This window comes from Triplophysa dalaica, chromosome 21 (genome assembly GCF_015846415.1).
Source record: "Triplophysa dalaica isolate WHDGS20190420 chromosome 21, ASM1584641v1, whole genome shotgun sequence".
NCBI lineage: Eukaryota > Metazoa > Chordata > Actinopteri > Cypriniformes > Nemacheilidae > Triplophysa > Triplophysa dalaica.
In genome coordinates this window covers 1,313,669-1,328,154 of record NC_079562.1, presented here as the reverse complement: position 1 = coordinate 1,328,154, position 14,486 = coordinate 1,313,669, and the positions used below count along the sequence as shown (strand labels likewise).

The following is a 14,486-nucleotide window of genomic DNA, read 5'->3' as shown; positions in this document are numbered from 1 at the left end:
ATGATCACACAGTTTTTGTAAAATTAGCCATCAGAAATAACAGTGACGCACCAAATTAATTTCACAATTGTTTTTTATTGTTTCGATTTGGGTCATCAAGAATGGCAGCAGGTAAAGTAGAGTTTTGTACACATTAGCATTATCTCCATTTATAGCAACAAATCAAGGAAACGTCAGAATGATATTTGTTCAAGTGCTTCGCTAGGGTCGTGTTGTGATGTTTGTTTTTTATTCTGTGTGAGCTCATAACAGGTCTGTAAGCTGGAGTATATAACATCAGAGAGGCCTGAAGAAGTGCAGTCCATCACCTACACGTGTCAAAACAACAAGAAACAGAGAAGTCACTGAAAACATGCACATGCGTGTATTACGATACTCAGTGCTGTCTTTGTAGGCCCCATTAATAGTATAGACATGACTATAGGGCACATGAAAGTCAAGTGCACTTACATGTTAAAGAGCACAGGAAAGTACATCACCTGCAGGAGAGAGCAGATCTTTACTCAAAAAACATATTCAAATGCTTGCCAAGTTATGGCTATGTGGTTGCTAAGGTACTTTGAATGCATTTAATGTGAGTGTTTTGTCAGAGATGTAATACTTTAGCTGTGCTGATGATAGAGATAAACTATCGCGTATATTCAGGTAAGGATTTGTGTAACAGTAACATTGACGCTTGCCTCCGCTTTCCGGCTAACACAGAGTTGAGGTATTTCTTCGCAGCCATCTGTTTACGGTATCGACTGTAGTTGTCTGTAAAGACGGCGTCTGAGTGACGTTTGACTGGCTCCACACCCAGTTCATCGCTGCGGCACAGACAGGAAATGACATCACACACCGTTTAATGAGATTATGGTATGTCATTATTAAAAGCTTAATTGAATCAGCAGTCATATAACAGACATTATCTCATGATGTTCAGCACATTGACTGTTAAACATGCACAGTTATTTCAACCCTAATGTGGAAAAGGTTCTGCCAAAAATGAAAATTCTGTCATCATTTACTCGCTCTCAAATTGATCCAAACTCGTATAAATATTAAGTTCTGCTGAACACAAAGGAAGATATTTGGAAGAATGTGATCAATTTTGGTGTAGTAGATTCTTACCATAGTAGAATGTTTTAATTGTAGTTAAAGGTGGCCCAGAACGGTTTGCTTTCATAAATTCTTCAAAATATCAAAAACAATGTTTTTTTGGTTCTATGTTGTTGAAGAACTGAAAATTGTTAACATTCTTCCAAATATCTTTCTTGGTCTTTTCTACATTTATTGAGGTTTGGAACAACTTAAGGGCGAGTAAATGATGACAGAATTTAAATTTTTGGGTGAACTATCCCTTAAAATGTCATGACAATGATTATGAAAATTAACCATGCATTTATTTAAGTGAAATGTAGTCATGATTAACAATTTTTTTTATCTATGGTTACCATAGTGAGAGCATGGCAAATAATCATAAGAGAATAATGTAATAGAATCGTTTTTTTATTGAGTAAAGTGAACATGTTCCCCCAAAATGTCCAGATAATAGAGATTGAATAAGATGTTACCTGACTCTCTTTGCCAGGAGAGACTCCAGGTATTCTTTAGCAGACAGTTGACCGAGCAGTTTGCTGTATCCGCTTGTGAACAACCCGTCAGCATGTCTGGATGGTCTGAAAACAGGTTTGAACCTCAATGTCAAATTTACACGTCTTTCAAACATTTCCTTCATCATATTAAGCTTGCAAATAATCAAGTGAATAGCTTGAATTCTGTTTAGTAATCATATTTTTATGCTAGGATAAATATTTTAGAAATGTCGTAGTGATGTGTCTGCTTACCTCTCAACTGTGTTTGCGAGTTCATACAAGAGTTTGTACGCCTCTAAATCCTGTAGTGACGGATCTCTGGTCCACTCATCATCCCCGTCTTCATCTAAACTGCCTGATCTAAAAAGAATGAAAGAGGCAAAATATTATTCTAAACAATTAGAAACACAGGTGGATCTTTAAAGAGCTCATTTGTACCAGTGATTTTCAAACATTTAAAAAATCTATTTTTAATACATTTCTATTTATTATTTAAATGTTAAGTAAATAATAAAAATAATAAACTACAGAACAGGAATGGTCAATTCTTTGAATTACAAAGAAGGGTTAATGGGTGAATGTGTTTTTTAATGGAAATAAATAAAAACGATTGTAAATATTACAAGTGAGTTAATTATCTGTTTAAAAGCATGTTTATCATAAATGATGATAATGATGTCTTACCTGATGTCAGGATATGCAGAGATCGCAGGCAATGCAAGAGTCCTGCTGCAGAAAACACTGCAGATCGCAACCAGAAGAAGAGTTTGACAGCTGCTCAGAGAGATCATGACTTTCTGAAAAAAGACCAAACAAATCTGAAGTAAGACTACTTCATCAGTTCTCTTACGTGGTCCTGTGATTGACAGAGATTCAAGATTTGATATTCATATGAGTGTGTAGTCACATTTTCAAAATCCTTCTTTTAATCTTTAGTTTAGTACATAAATGTCATTTCCATATAAATATTGAAAACTTTTGTAGCTGAGGTAGCTGAATGGGCACGGCCCCTATAAAAAACATTAATACTAATATAGTCCATAATAATAGCACTCACTGTAGAGATGTTCTGAAGCCCGTTCCAAGATCCAGACACCTGTGTAAATGAAGAATACTGATGTTTGCTCAGCTGGAGCGTCTCGGTCTCTGCAGCGTTTCAGTCCTTCTTCTGATACCCCTCGCTTTTATACACCTGATTATTCACTGAACTGAAATCTCTGGGCGTCTGACCTGCGTCACCATCATCCCAGCAGGACACTCATTGTCGGTCATCTGCTGGTCAACCTCAAATCCACTTTCCATGTGAGAATGATGCAGAATTCTTTGATTTAACTCGCATGATTATTATATTTGAATAAAAAGATATCATTGCAGCAGCGTTGAGAAGGCAAAGTGTGATGTTTCATGTGTTTCACACCTTTTGACTTTTTAAATAAAGCAGCAGCAGCTGTAGTATTAGTTTGTGTCATCAGACGGTTTGTTTTGCAATGTTTGTGCATTACAATTTGAGCAAATGTCATTGAGCTATGGCTTTAACTAACGTTTACTTTCACTCAAGTTAATTATTTTGTCTGGAAGTGTTTTTGATGTCCTTTTGAGTCATGTTCGCCATACTTTCTAGAGCTGAAAGTGCAGATGTTGATGTTTAAAACGTGGAATCCGGTAAATGTTGGCATTGGTGAGCCGAGGTCTTGGGTGGTAATTCAGGATGTTCATTAGATTGAGACTGAAGTATGACGTGATGTCAGTGGTATCATGGTCATTAGAGGAGCATCAGTCAATCATATTACAGAATTCTGCAGGTCTGCTAATCTAATATCACTGCAGAATATTTCTGCACGCACTCTGTCCTCATGTCAGCGAACAGTATACAACAGTTCACAAATATAAAGACTGAAACAGAAATATACACCACCATAACACTTTGGTAAGATTGATATGAAACATCAAATGCATCAAAGAAATAGGATGATGAATAAAAAAAAATGTCTGTCATGGTTTGGTTTAGGGTACATTCTTAAAAATAAAGATGCTACAAAAGGTTTATCACAGCGATGCTATAGAAGTGCCATTTCTGGTTCAAAGGTTCTTATAAGAGCATTTTTACTTTTTATTGTCAAAGAACCTTTATGCTTTAACATTCACAAAAGGTTCTTTGTATCGGTTCTTTATGGAACGTCTCAGCCTTAATTGGTTGTTCTAGGGAATCATGAAGCACTTTTTTTAAGAGTGTAAGGTGAGTGTTAGGATAGAATATACATGCACACTATAAAAGTTATTTCTATGGAAAGTCCCCATAATGTAAACACTGCAAAATATTATTGTCTTACTTAGTATTTTTGTCTCAATTTCCAGTACAAATGTCTAAGAATTCTTGAATCAAGATGCATTTTCTTGATACGCAAAATTACCGGTCTTGTTTTTAAATGAATAAATATGAAAATTCATTGAATTTGTGCTTAAAACAAGCAAAAAATTCTGTTAGAAAACTAATCTTGAATTTAGTGGCTAAGAAAAAGGTAAACCTTAATTCAAGATAATTTTTCTATCCATTAACAGATTCTTTTGCTTGTTTTAAGCACAAATTCACTGAATTTTCATATTTATTTATTTAAAAAACAAGACCCATAATTTTGCGTATCAAGAAAATGCATCTTTTTGACATTTGTACTGGAAAGACAAAAATACTAAGTAAGAATTAATCTTTTGCAGTGTATACTGTGAAAACTTAAATTTGTCTCGTTTTCTCTTAAATCAAGACCAACACTGAAAAAACTGTAATTTTATAGAACTTCACAGTTGTTTACAGATGTTTCACTTTTTTTTATATTGTCAAGTCACAGAAAAACTTGTATTTTTACAGTATATTTCTGGCGTCCCAGCTGCCGGAACTTTTTTGTGTTTTTTCTTAGATCTTCTGTATTGTTTTATGAAAGACAATATAAGAATTAAATAAGTTTATGTAACAGGCTGAAAAAAAGAAAATCATATTTTTTTGATTGTTTTCGTTTTTTTCGCTTGTTTTACAAAAAACGTACTTAATTCTTATATTTTCTTTAACAAAATAAGACAAAATATTTTTTATTGTAATATTTGATATTATAATTGATCATTTATTTTCTTACTAGAAAATCAGACAAAAATGCTTTGTAAGAAATTTATTTTTTGCAGTGTGAAAATAAATGTGTGTATTGATGGCGTTTCCCAATTTAAATTATAAGTCTATCAGATGTTTTTTTGCCTTTCATTGTCTAAAAAAGTCTAATCAGTTTGATGATTTGTGTTATTGGGGATGTAGAGTATGTAGAAGGTGTTGAGCGGGTTGTTCTGTGATTGTGGTCTGTAAGAATGTAATGTGTCCCCGAGGGCTTCATTTCCTGCGGGTGATGCTGAGGGACAGTCAGACCAGATCTCTGCATTACAGCCATAGAAAAACCAGAGATGGAAATGAGTCACTAATTCAAGAAGCTTATTTTCATGAGCCAAGTCTGTTTATGCTTGTTTTTGTAAAAACAACATCGTGCCCTTTAGGATGGAGTCAGAAACTGAAGATGTTCTCGATGAGAACATCACTCTTAGCAATAAAAAGATTTCTCTGAATATTAATAGCTCTTTCATGATTTGGCATGTTTTGATTCATCTGGGTGATGAATGGTCCAGTAAACGCTCGACTCCCTCCATATGACAGTCAGACAGCGAGTGACATCCAATCTGCTGTGAAAAGGGCAGTTCAGTTGACATATGAATGTGTGTCGCTGCTTATTTGTCCAGATGTTCCTCTACAGTAAGAGCGTATTTCTTTGTATGCCGGGAATCGCTGCTTCACAAATGGTAACCGTTTGATGAATGACACACAGACGAGGCCTGACAAGACAATTCACAGCAGATTTGCTTCTAAATTCCTCAATAATCTCAAAGTTCTCTCTGTAATAGAGGTTGTGTTTCTTCTCACAGTGTGACGTCAGTATGATGGAGTGTGACGTTCATTATGAATCAGGCCAGAATGTGAATCAGAGGAAGGTGTTTGTCATACACTGAGTAAAGATGTCCGTCTTCTAGAGATCTGCTCTGTTTGAACTCACGTGAGCTCCATCTTTGTCTGAAAACTAGACGGGTCATTTTGATCATCAAGAAAATAAATGTTGATTGAAGAATTCTTAGACATTTCTACTGGAAAACAAGACAAAAATACTAAGTAAGAAAGTTTATTTTTTGCAGTGAATGAATTGAGAAAACTTTACTTAAATGTTTTTTTTAACAAAATTGAGGAATAATTATGGAATAAATATTGAGTGAACTTAATTTTCTCATGTTCAACCCACTAAAACTTGTGTAAAGGATCTTGACTTAGTTATTTTGTGGTGGGACTATTTGAATTCTTTTTGAAAATATCCCTAATTGCTGAAACAGACTACAAGACTTTTAAAATCTGAACGGATTTTTTTTAACTAGAGATCACTTGCAGACTTTTAGAAAGTTTTAGATAAAAACACACAAACTGATCAAATCTGCAGACTGGCGCAGACCTTCTGCAACAAGTCCAGACAGAAAACCTGAGCAAAGGCCTTGTAGTGAATTTTAGCCGTAAATGAGCAGTGAATTTAGAGTTCAGCTAGTTTTGGTGAAAAAAATGCTATTTTATGTGCAACTCCATTGCTCAAATCAGACTTTCTTCTTGATTTATTTCAGTTTAGCATGTGACATGCTTAAATAACTTTACTAAATTTATTCATGAAACATTCTATTAAAAAAGCTTTGAACATATTTGTGTAATATTGTAAATATCAGGTGTCATGTCAGTGCTATTTTCTTTCAAAGTAACCAATGTAGATTCATAGGGATAGATCCGTGGAAAACCGAAATGACCCCATGTTTTATTTACACTCAAGTCATCCAGGTGTAACCCCTAGAGCCGCGTGGAGCAGTTTTTTCATCGATGGATGCACTTTTTAGATCATCAAAATTCCATCCTCTATTCACTCCCATTATGAAGCTTGATAGAGCCAGGATAAATGCTATTATAACCCTACCGTATTCATCTGAAAGAAGAAAATCATATACACCTAGGATGCCTTGAGGGTGAGTAACACATGGGTGAATTCTAGTTTTCCACTGAACTATCCCTATCCTATTTGCTTAATTTTCGACGATCACATAAATCGCACTCTCACGACTGTGAAACATTTTATTGTAATGTGCTGTTTTGATACAAATAATTTTTTTTTATTAGTATTTAGTATGTCTTTCCATTGAATTCCTTTAATACGTCATAAAAATAATCATTTCCATTCTTCTCCTGTCTTAACTGGACGCATGATTTACCTTTCTAGGTTTTTTCCTTGAAAATGCAGACCTGACCCTAAATATGCAGTTTGCTGTTATCCAATAGCCTCATGCTCCATAATGAATGCAACATGGACTTTCTTCTGAATGCAGATATTGATGGATCACAGATATTTTCTGATCAAGTCACGGACAGCAATGCTATATTATAGTATAATCATAAATGTGGACAGCTAAAATGGCGTTTTTTTATTTTAAAAGGAGCTACATTATGCATAACTGGAGTTTGATATTGATTCCAATTTACTTCTTATACTATTAAAATAAGCAATTGTACAAATAAATAAACACATAGCAGAAAAAGTGTAATACAGTTTATGGCATTATGAGAATGCAGAAGACATGTGTTTGGCATGGCTTATATATCTGCGGTGTGTCTCAGCTCTGAAATCTAATGATGTCTAATTACAGCAGTGTTGTAGCTGAGAGCAGGAGATGAGCACTACATCAACAGCATCCTGGAAGTGTTACACATCCAACGTCAAAACAAGACCATCATTTAGGAAATGCAGAAAAAAACCAATATCCTAAAGATATTATTCAAACTTTGATCCAATAACTAGAACGCAGTGAGAAAAACACAGACCTCAATAGAAATACCTAAAACTCTACAATCTAAATACAAATATTAATCACAGATTAAAGATCAATTTCATTGCAGGTGATACAGACAATATCCTGACAGGTGTAAGAGATGTTTTGTATTGTTATTGGGAGATTCTGGTTTGAAAAATCGATCATTGATTTATTTGTGAATTATTATTTTTAAACTTGGGCGACAACTAGTGGTAGACATTTGCTATTCATTTTTTTCAGAAGAGAATGAAGTGGAATTCTTTACACATTAAAACAACTTTTTTAATAATGTGAACACATTCAAATTGTGAGGTATGATGACAAATTGAGTGAAAAACATTTTTTATTACAAGGAATAGAAAGCACCAGTAAACCCAACATCAAAGCAATGGAACATGTTCGTGATCTGCTGCTAGTGTTAGTGACAGTACATTACAGAAAATCATCGGTGATCATCTTCACATTTATTTGCAGTAGAGGTCATACTTCATCTGAGCCCCTAGTTTGGTTCCAGCCATTTTACTGTGGTAGAGCTCGTCCATCTGTTTACTCTGATCCTCGGAAAACAGATTTTTCCAGTCGCCCACCTCACCTAGAACGGACAGCGGGACAATTACAAACAAGATCGAAGGCAACCAGAATCATTTTACTGTCAACTGTATTTAAAAAATGGTCTCAAATGTCTGTGAAATGTCTGTCCTTCAACAGACCGCTACATAAGAGACGTGTGTTCTTCACCTTTTCTGAAGAAGACCGAGCCCAAGTTGCCGTGGGATTTGTTTGAGGTTTCCAGCATGGCCCTGAAGGTGCTCTGCTCAGCGATGCTGTTGACCTGTTCCTCTGTCAGCGGGAAGCCGAAGAACTCCGAGATCTTCTTCACTTCCTCCGGTAAGTTCTGTGTGAGCGGACCAATGCAATGATATCATCATTGATATCATCAATCATCAAGAAAGACATTCAACGTCTACTACCAGAGGCTGCGCAGAACATGTGATACAGTAAAACAACTTCTCTGTGTGGCTTTTTTTGTGTCTCACGCACCTGTTTGAGCTCCTCATACGTCACAATCTTTACTTTTGGATCGTCAAATCGTTTTTCCCAGGCAAGAGCGTGATCAAAATAAGACCCCCAGGGAACTAAAGAAGACAAACATGTGAGTCTGCGGCCCCTCGACAGCATTCTCACATTCACGTTTAAATAACCGTTCATTTTCACAAACCTTCACCAGACATGAAGTCTGAGTAGAATTTGTCCCACGGCTCAGCGCTGGGCAGCACCGGGTTCTTGTTCATGAAATGGAAGTATGAGACGAGAGTGTCTTTTGGGTTTCTGAAGACCACCAGAATCTAGAAACAACATACAGCGGTTATGTCTCAGAGCAGAAAAGAACTATATGATGCATAATGAGTTTCAACTACATGGATTTGATTCATCTTGAATTATTCTTTATTTTAAGCCTCAATGTGTGAAGTTACAGACTCTTTAATACCTTCTAAAGTTCTGTTTTATCATCAAATATAATTTTTCAGGTTTTTTTCCGTTAGGGCTCTGCTAATATGTCTTTGCTGTAATTGATCATTTTTACCTCACCAAAACGGGCTTATATTGACATGCAAATGTCACCATATTTATATCTATAATAGGGTCATTATCACGAAACCGGTGAAACATAATGGCAGTGAAGATATGAATTATAAAACATACAATTTGTAAACACAAAAAATATCACAATAAAGATAATTGTGTTCTCTACCTTGGTCAAAACATAGTTTTGACATAGGAATTTATTATTTATGAATTGTATTACTTGCATTACATGTTGTCATTTAAACAGAGTAAAATTAAAATATTGAGAAAATTAAACAAAATAATGCTTTACAGAATACTCATGTGGAAAAACTACAGTGGAGGACAGAAGTGTCCATGACTGATATCCTCATCTTCCGTAACATTTTTAAAATACAAAGATATCTACATTAAGTTTGATTTTATGTGAAGAAACACATCTACTAGTACCTTTTAAATGGCTAGCAAGTTAACAAATTACTATATATATTTCTAGTGAAAAACTTCATATTCTCTTGTCACGGTGTGAACACAACTTTTTCCCTTCTCATTACTGAAACCAATAGTTTTCCACATTTAAATACATTTTGCACGTTTAATATTCTATTAAAATATAATTCATTATTGTCATATTTTGTATGATTCCTAAAAACTTGCTTAGGAATCATGGCTTCTCTTGTTTTTAGCAAAACATGCTACGAGATTGACAGTTTTAAATGGTTACGGTAATGATAATTTTTATGGCCTCTTTGTAAAATAAATAAATACAATTTTCTTAACTGCCAGTAAAAGTTTAAAAATGAATGCCTTTAAACATATCATACCTTGTTTTAAAGGAATATATATGAAATTTGTTAATACAAGAGTTTTTAAGAAATTCTTGTTTGACCAAGAGTTCATGAGAATCACCGAATTATATCCAAATATACATACCAGTGAATCTACTTATAGCCCTTAAAGGGACAGTCCATCCAAACATACAAATTCTGTCATCATTTACTCAACCCTGAGTTCCAAACCGGCATACATTTCTTTGTTCTGATGAAGATATTTGGAAGAATGCTTGTAACCAAACAGTTCTTGGCCCCCATTGACTACCATAATAGGAAAAATTACTTTAGCATTTTCTTTGGTTCTGTTGAACACAAAAGAAGATATTTTGAAGAATGTAGGACAGCAAACCCCATTGTCGATTTTCCTACTATGGCAGTCAATGGGGTTCAAGTTTGGTTGGAAGCATTCGTCCAAATATCTTTCTCTGAGTTTAAACCTAAACCTAAAGACATTTATAGGTTTGGAACAAAACTGTTCCTTTAAATGAAACGTTTCCCATTTCACCTCTAGGGCTCAAATAAATCTTCAATGTGTTTCACAAGTTCACCTCGCATATAATAACTACGGAGGGGATGGATGTTATGCGTATTTGGGGTGCTGTCCCGGGGAGAGAGCCCCGGGTCTGGTGTGTGCCTGGACTCGGGTCATTCCCCCCGTTATACTGCGGTAAAAATAGGCTGACGGTGAGGAGTTGGGGTGGAGGAGGGATGCTGGGAAAATGTAGAGAGAATGAGGGTAAGGCGTCTGGTCTATTTGTGGGTTTTCTCCCAAGCTAAAAGATGATTGATGAGATTAGTCATAGCAAGCCAGCCAGGTTAGTTATCTGCACGTGCTCCTCCCAAACTTTGTTAATAAAACATCATTTGTCATTGCTATACTCTATACTTTGACCCAGTTAATGGCTACCTTTTGTATTATATTTGCTATCTGGTATCATGTGACCTTTGTAATGTACTAGGAAGTGCCCTCATTATTACTGACCTTTGGTTTTTTGCTGAAGAAAGAGGCAGGCATGTTGTCAGGGTGCAGGTGAGTTCCCAGAAGTCTCCGCGGAGGCATTTCTGACAGTTTCTGCAAGACAAAAGAACACTCATGCTACAGTCTCTGGTGTTTTCCAGTCGTTTGTGTCTGTGAAAGCTGGGTTGTAATGGTGATGACCTGCTGAACGTCTGGAGGTAGAAACTCGACCAGTGGAGGCCTATCGGGCGGCGCCTCGTTTTTGCCAGTGGACGCGTTTATGATTTTGCGCAAGACTGACACCACCCAGTTGAACCCTGGTGCAGAAAAGAAACATAATGTGACATCAAGACAAAAAAGGCAGGAAAGACAATCCTAGGCCAGATGGAAGCAACCAAACCTTCTCTAACTTTCCTTAATGGCTCAGGTGGAATTTTCAAAGTTAGTCATGCAAACTGGTTTTGGCTGTTCATTTTTGTTTCAATCGTTCAATGATTTATGTCAGAATAGATATCACACATGTATTTACTTTCACATGGATTTTGCAGCCGCCTTTATCCAAAGGTGACTTATATTACATGAATTATTTACATATCTCTTTGTGCGCTCCCTGGGACATTTGCGGTGTTATGTGAGGAAGAGGACCAGTGTTAAACAAATAACGGACAGTGTAACTCATGAACGAGGCCCAGTGTGTGGATGTTTGTGTTTCCCCTATTGCATAACTACACAAGCAGTGTTGACGTGAGTGGATTGTGTAAAAACTGTGTAGTGTTGTGGAGGTTATGTGAAGTTGTAGTAAAAGATCTGGATTAGTTTCAAAGGCAGTTTTCCGCATTCAGAAATGTGTTAGTGGTGTCACGAAGAACAGTTTATGACTGTATGTGGTTTGAAGCAGAAAGGAGAAAGGAATATCGTCATGCTGCTGAAATGTAATCTGAGTCCTTGAGTACTAGTTTGGGGGTGTGCTATACAGCATTTTTTCACGTGCACAAGTGAACTGATTTAAAACGAAAAGAAAACGTTTGTACTTTACTCACCACATTTGGGGTAGGCTACCAGAACAACGTCATCTTCTCTGGCTTCCAGATCTTTTAACTTATCCATGGTCTCTGGTGGGCTCAGGATTGTGGAGTACAGAATACCGTCTCGCTTGTAAAGTTTGTCTTCATCCTTCGTCTTTGCTGCTAGTTCCATCCTGGTCTTCATTGAGATGCTTGAGTTGGAGGTTCTGTTTGACTCATGTTGGCAGCAGATGTGGTCCTGGTGTTCAATGTAAAGTTGCACAGAGGGACACACAGGGAGAGTATTTATGCAGCGTTGCAGGAAGTGAAAGGAAAACCCCGCCCCCTATACGAAGAGCTTGCGTGAGAAAATCACATTTCCGCTTTGCGAGGGGCCCGGGGTCCGATGGGTTTGGCTTCGGAGTCATTAATCTCCCTCTGACCTGTGTGTTTGATAAAGAGAGGCACATGCAGGCACACATGCACACACGCACACACAGCATGACTATGCAGATGTGTTTCTTGAAAAGCTGGTTTGGGTGGGGGTGAAAGGTTGTGTTTAATTTGTAGGCAGTTCATGTAGCAGAGCTGTTGAATGGCCATGAAAGTCACTGAATAGAAAGCAATGCTTTAAACTTTATTAATCACTTCAAACTACTATTATAGATTATATCACAACTTTAACTTTGCCAACAGTGGACCTGTTTGTTTTTTCCCCTCAAACTATGTGAAATATTTGGTTATAAACTTTCTGTCTCAGGTGAATGTTGATATTTAAACTAAAGTTGCTCATTGGGTGCTTCCCTGTAGCTCTGTGGTTATGGCGCTATATAATTGCCAAATTAATGGGTTTGATCCCACATACTAGGAGACAAATGTATAGTATATATGTAATACATTTTGATAAAAGCATCTGCCAAATGGGTAAATGCGTGACGTAAATGTGTGATTCAGGTCACACTTTACCCACTAATAAAAACAATATCTTGCATAAAAAGTCTATTTTAAGAGCACTATGTTCACACCAGATTTTCTTTGCTTTGTTGCGCTCTCATTCTTTTTTGACTCAGTGATGATTGTACTGTGTTATTAACACATATTAGTGAATGGTTAAATTGTAAAAAATGTAGATATTTATTTCAATCATGTATTGGTTATAAAATAGAATAGTTTTCATAATCTGTTCTATCACACATTTAAAATGATTGAGAAAGAGTATCTAAAATTTCAAACATCTTTGCAAAACCATTAATTCATTTAACAACAGACTTCATTTTCCTCATGTTCGGCAATCGACACGCCCCGTATGACATCACAACTCCCCACCTCGTAGCGGCTCTCACTAAATCCTTGGTGTTACGAGTCTTTCATTACGCAACCGTGTTTTTTTTTTTTGGCAATTTTTACAATCATGTTTGGTTTAGATGGTTACAGTAATGTTGGGTTTAGTGTGTTTGTTAGGCTAAGGTTTCGTAAGACTTGAAACACCAAGGATTTAGTAAACACCAACAAGCCACGCCCACGAATCTGACTCGAAAGTGCATCACCTAACGTTCCCGCTCGTATATAAGACTTCACTTGCTGTTTTAACGGTCTAGAGTTAGTTACTTCGGTACGTACAGGCACAGTACGCGATTTCTTACCGCTCATGTGATGAAATCCGATCGACAAAGGTGTCAAGCGCCGCCGTCAATCCCACAATGCACCTCGAGAGTCTCCAAGAAGCTGGTGAAAGGCGCGCGAGTATCTCACTGACTGAACACATTTCTGATCTCGCGTTCACGCGCCCTTTTAAAAGTAAGTTCAGACACATTCATGTAAACACAAACACAGATTGTGTTTAAAAAATAAAGAGTCGAAACAGACATGCTTATTAATAAGTCTTTTTTTTCAAACTATGTGTATGATTTGTCACAATTGTCTAAGCGTTTTCATCTCTCAGTTGTTGTGGTTTGTCATTACTGTAATGGTGTTGTGTAACTAGTTACTGCGTCACCGTGATTTTAGCTTTTTTTTGTTAATTCGAGTCAGTCGGGCTTGTCAGGTGCAGTTATCATTAAAATTTGATCAATAGATTACTTGGATTGATGATTTCGTTTGGAGACACTATTTATAAAAAGTTGTAAAAAATGTGTTGAACTTTGTCTGCTGCTGTTTTGGTAAACTACCTTTATTGTCTTGACAGTGAAGTCAACTGAAAATCTTTATTTTGTCCAACAATTGTGTTTAATCTTGTGTGTGTATGCATGTTGTGTCCACTAGATGTCAGTGTAGCGCAAGACACTCGGATTTGAGGTTTAGTTGTCTGTTGAGATATCGGTATCAACAATCTTAAAGAGACACACAACGCATTAAGTCTTTCTCATGACGCAAAGCCATGCAAAAACAAAAGAGCTTATATAGTTATAAATCTTTTCTTCCCTACTCTCTACTAAAAAAAAATAAAGGTATGAATGAATGGTTCCGTATACTGTGTTAGGCTATATGAGACTAGTCTTCTTTTTGATTGCACTTATGCTTTTGTTGTACTTATGCTGTCCTAATTACTTCCATTATCTACCCCACTTGTAAGTCGCTTTGGATAAGAGCGTCTGCTAAATGACTAAATGTAAATGTAAATAAATAAAAGTAA

At 36.3% G+C, this 14,486-nt stretch overlaps 2 protein-coding genes and 1 long non-coding RNA gene across 3 annotated transcripts in view; 1 reads left to right on the top strand and 2 right to left on the bottom strand.

Annotated features, from left to right (window-relative positions):
* Positions 1–628: 628 nt before the first annotated feature.
* Positions 629–2,846, bottom strand: vipb (vasoactive intestinal peptide b). Its single transcript, XM_056735494.1, has 4 exons — positions 2,259–2,846; positions 1,827–1,934; positions 1,554–1,658; positions 629–806 (listed from the first exon to the last, which is right to left on the bottom strand). The coding sequence occupies exons 1-4, from the start codon at positions 2,363–2,365 to the stop codon at positions 629–631; spliced, it is 498 nt and encodes a 165-aa protein (XP_056591472.1). The 5' UTR covers positions 2,366–2,846.
* Positions 2,847–7,818: 4,972 nt separating this feature from the next.
* On the bottom strand, positions 7,819–12,323 carry sult6b1 (sulfotransferase family, cytosolic, 6b, member 1). The gene is made up of 7 exons (XM_056734285.1): positions 11,891–12,323; positions 11,052–11,167; positions 10,875–10,964; positions 8,713–8,839; positions 8,535–8,629; positions 8,232–8,388; positions 7,819–8,085 (listed from the first exon to the last, which is right to left on the bottom strand). Exons 1-7 carry the CDS (start codon positions 12,057–12,059, stop codon positions 7,958–7,960), a joined length of 882 nt encoding a protein of 293 aa, XP_056590263.1. The 5' UTR covers positions 12,060–12,323; the 3' UTR covers positions 7,819–7,957.
* Positions 12,324–13,248: 925 nt separating this feature from the next.
* The window catches only part of LOC130409993 (uncharacterized), a 35,288-nt gene continuing 34,050 nt past the window's right edge, over positions 13,249–14,486 (top strand). The window contains exon 1 of the long non-coding RNA XR_008904964.1: positions 13,249–13,651. This is a non-coding gene — a long non-coding RNA (uncharacterized LOC130409993). The remainder of the gene's footprint in view (positions 13,652–14,486) is intronic.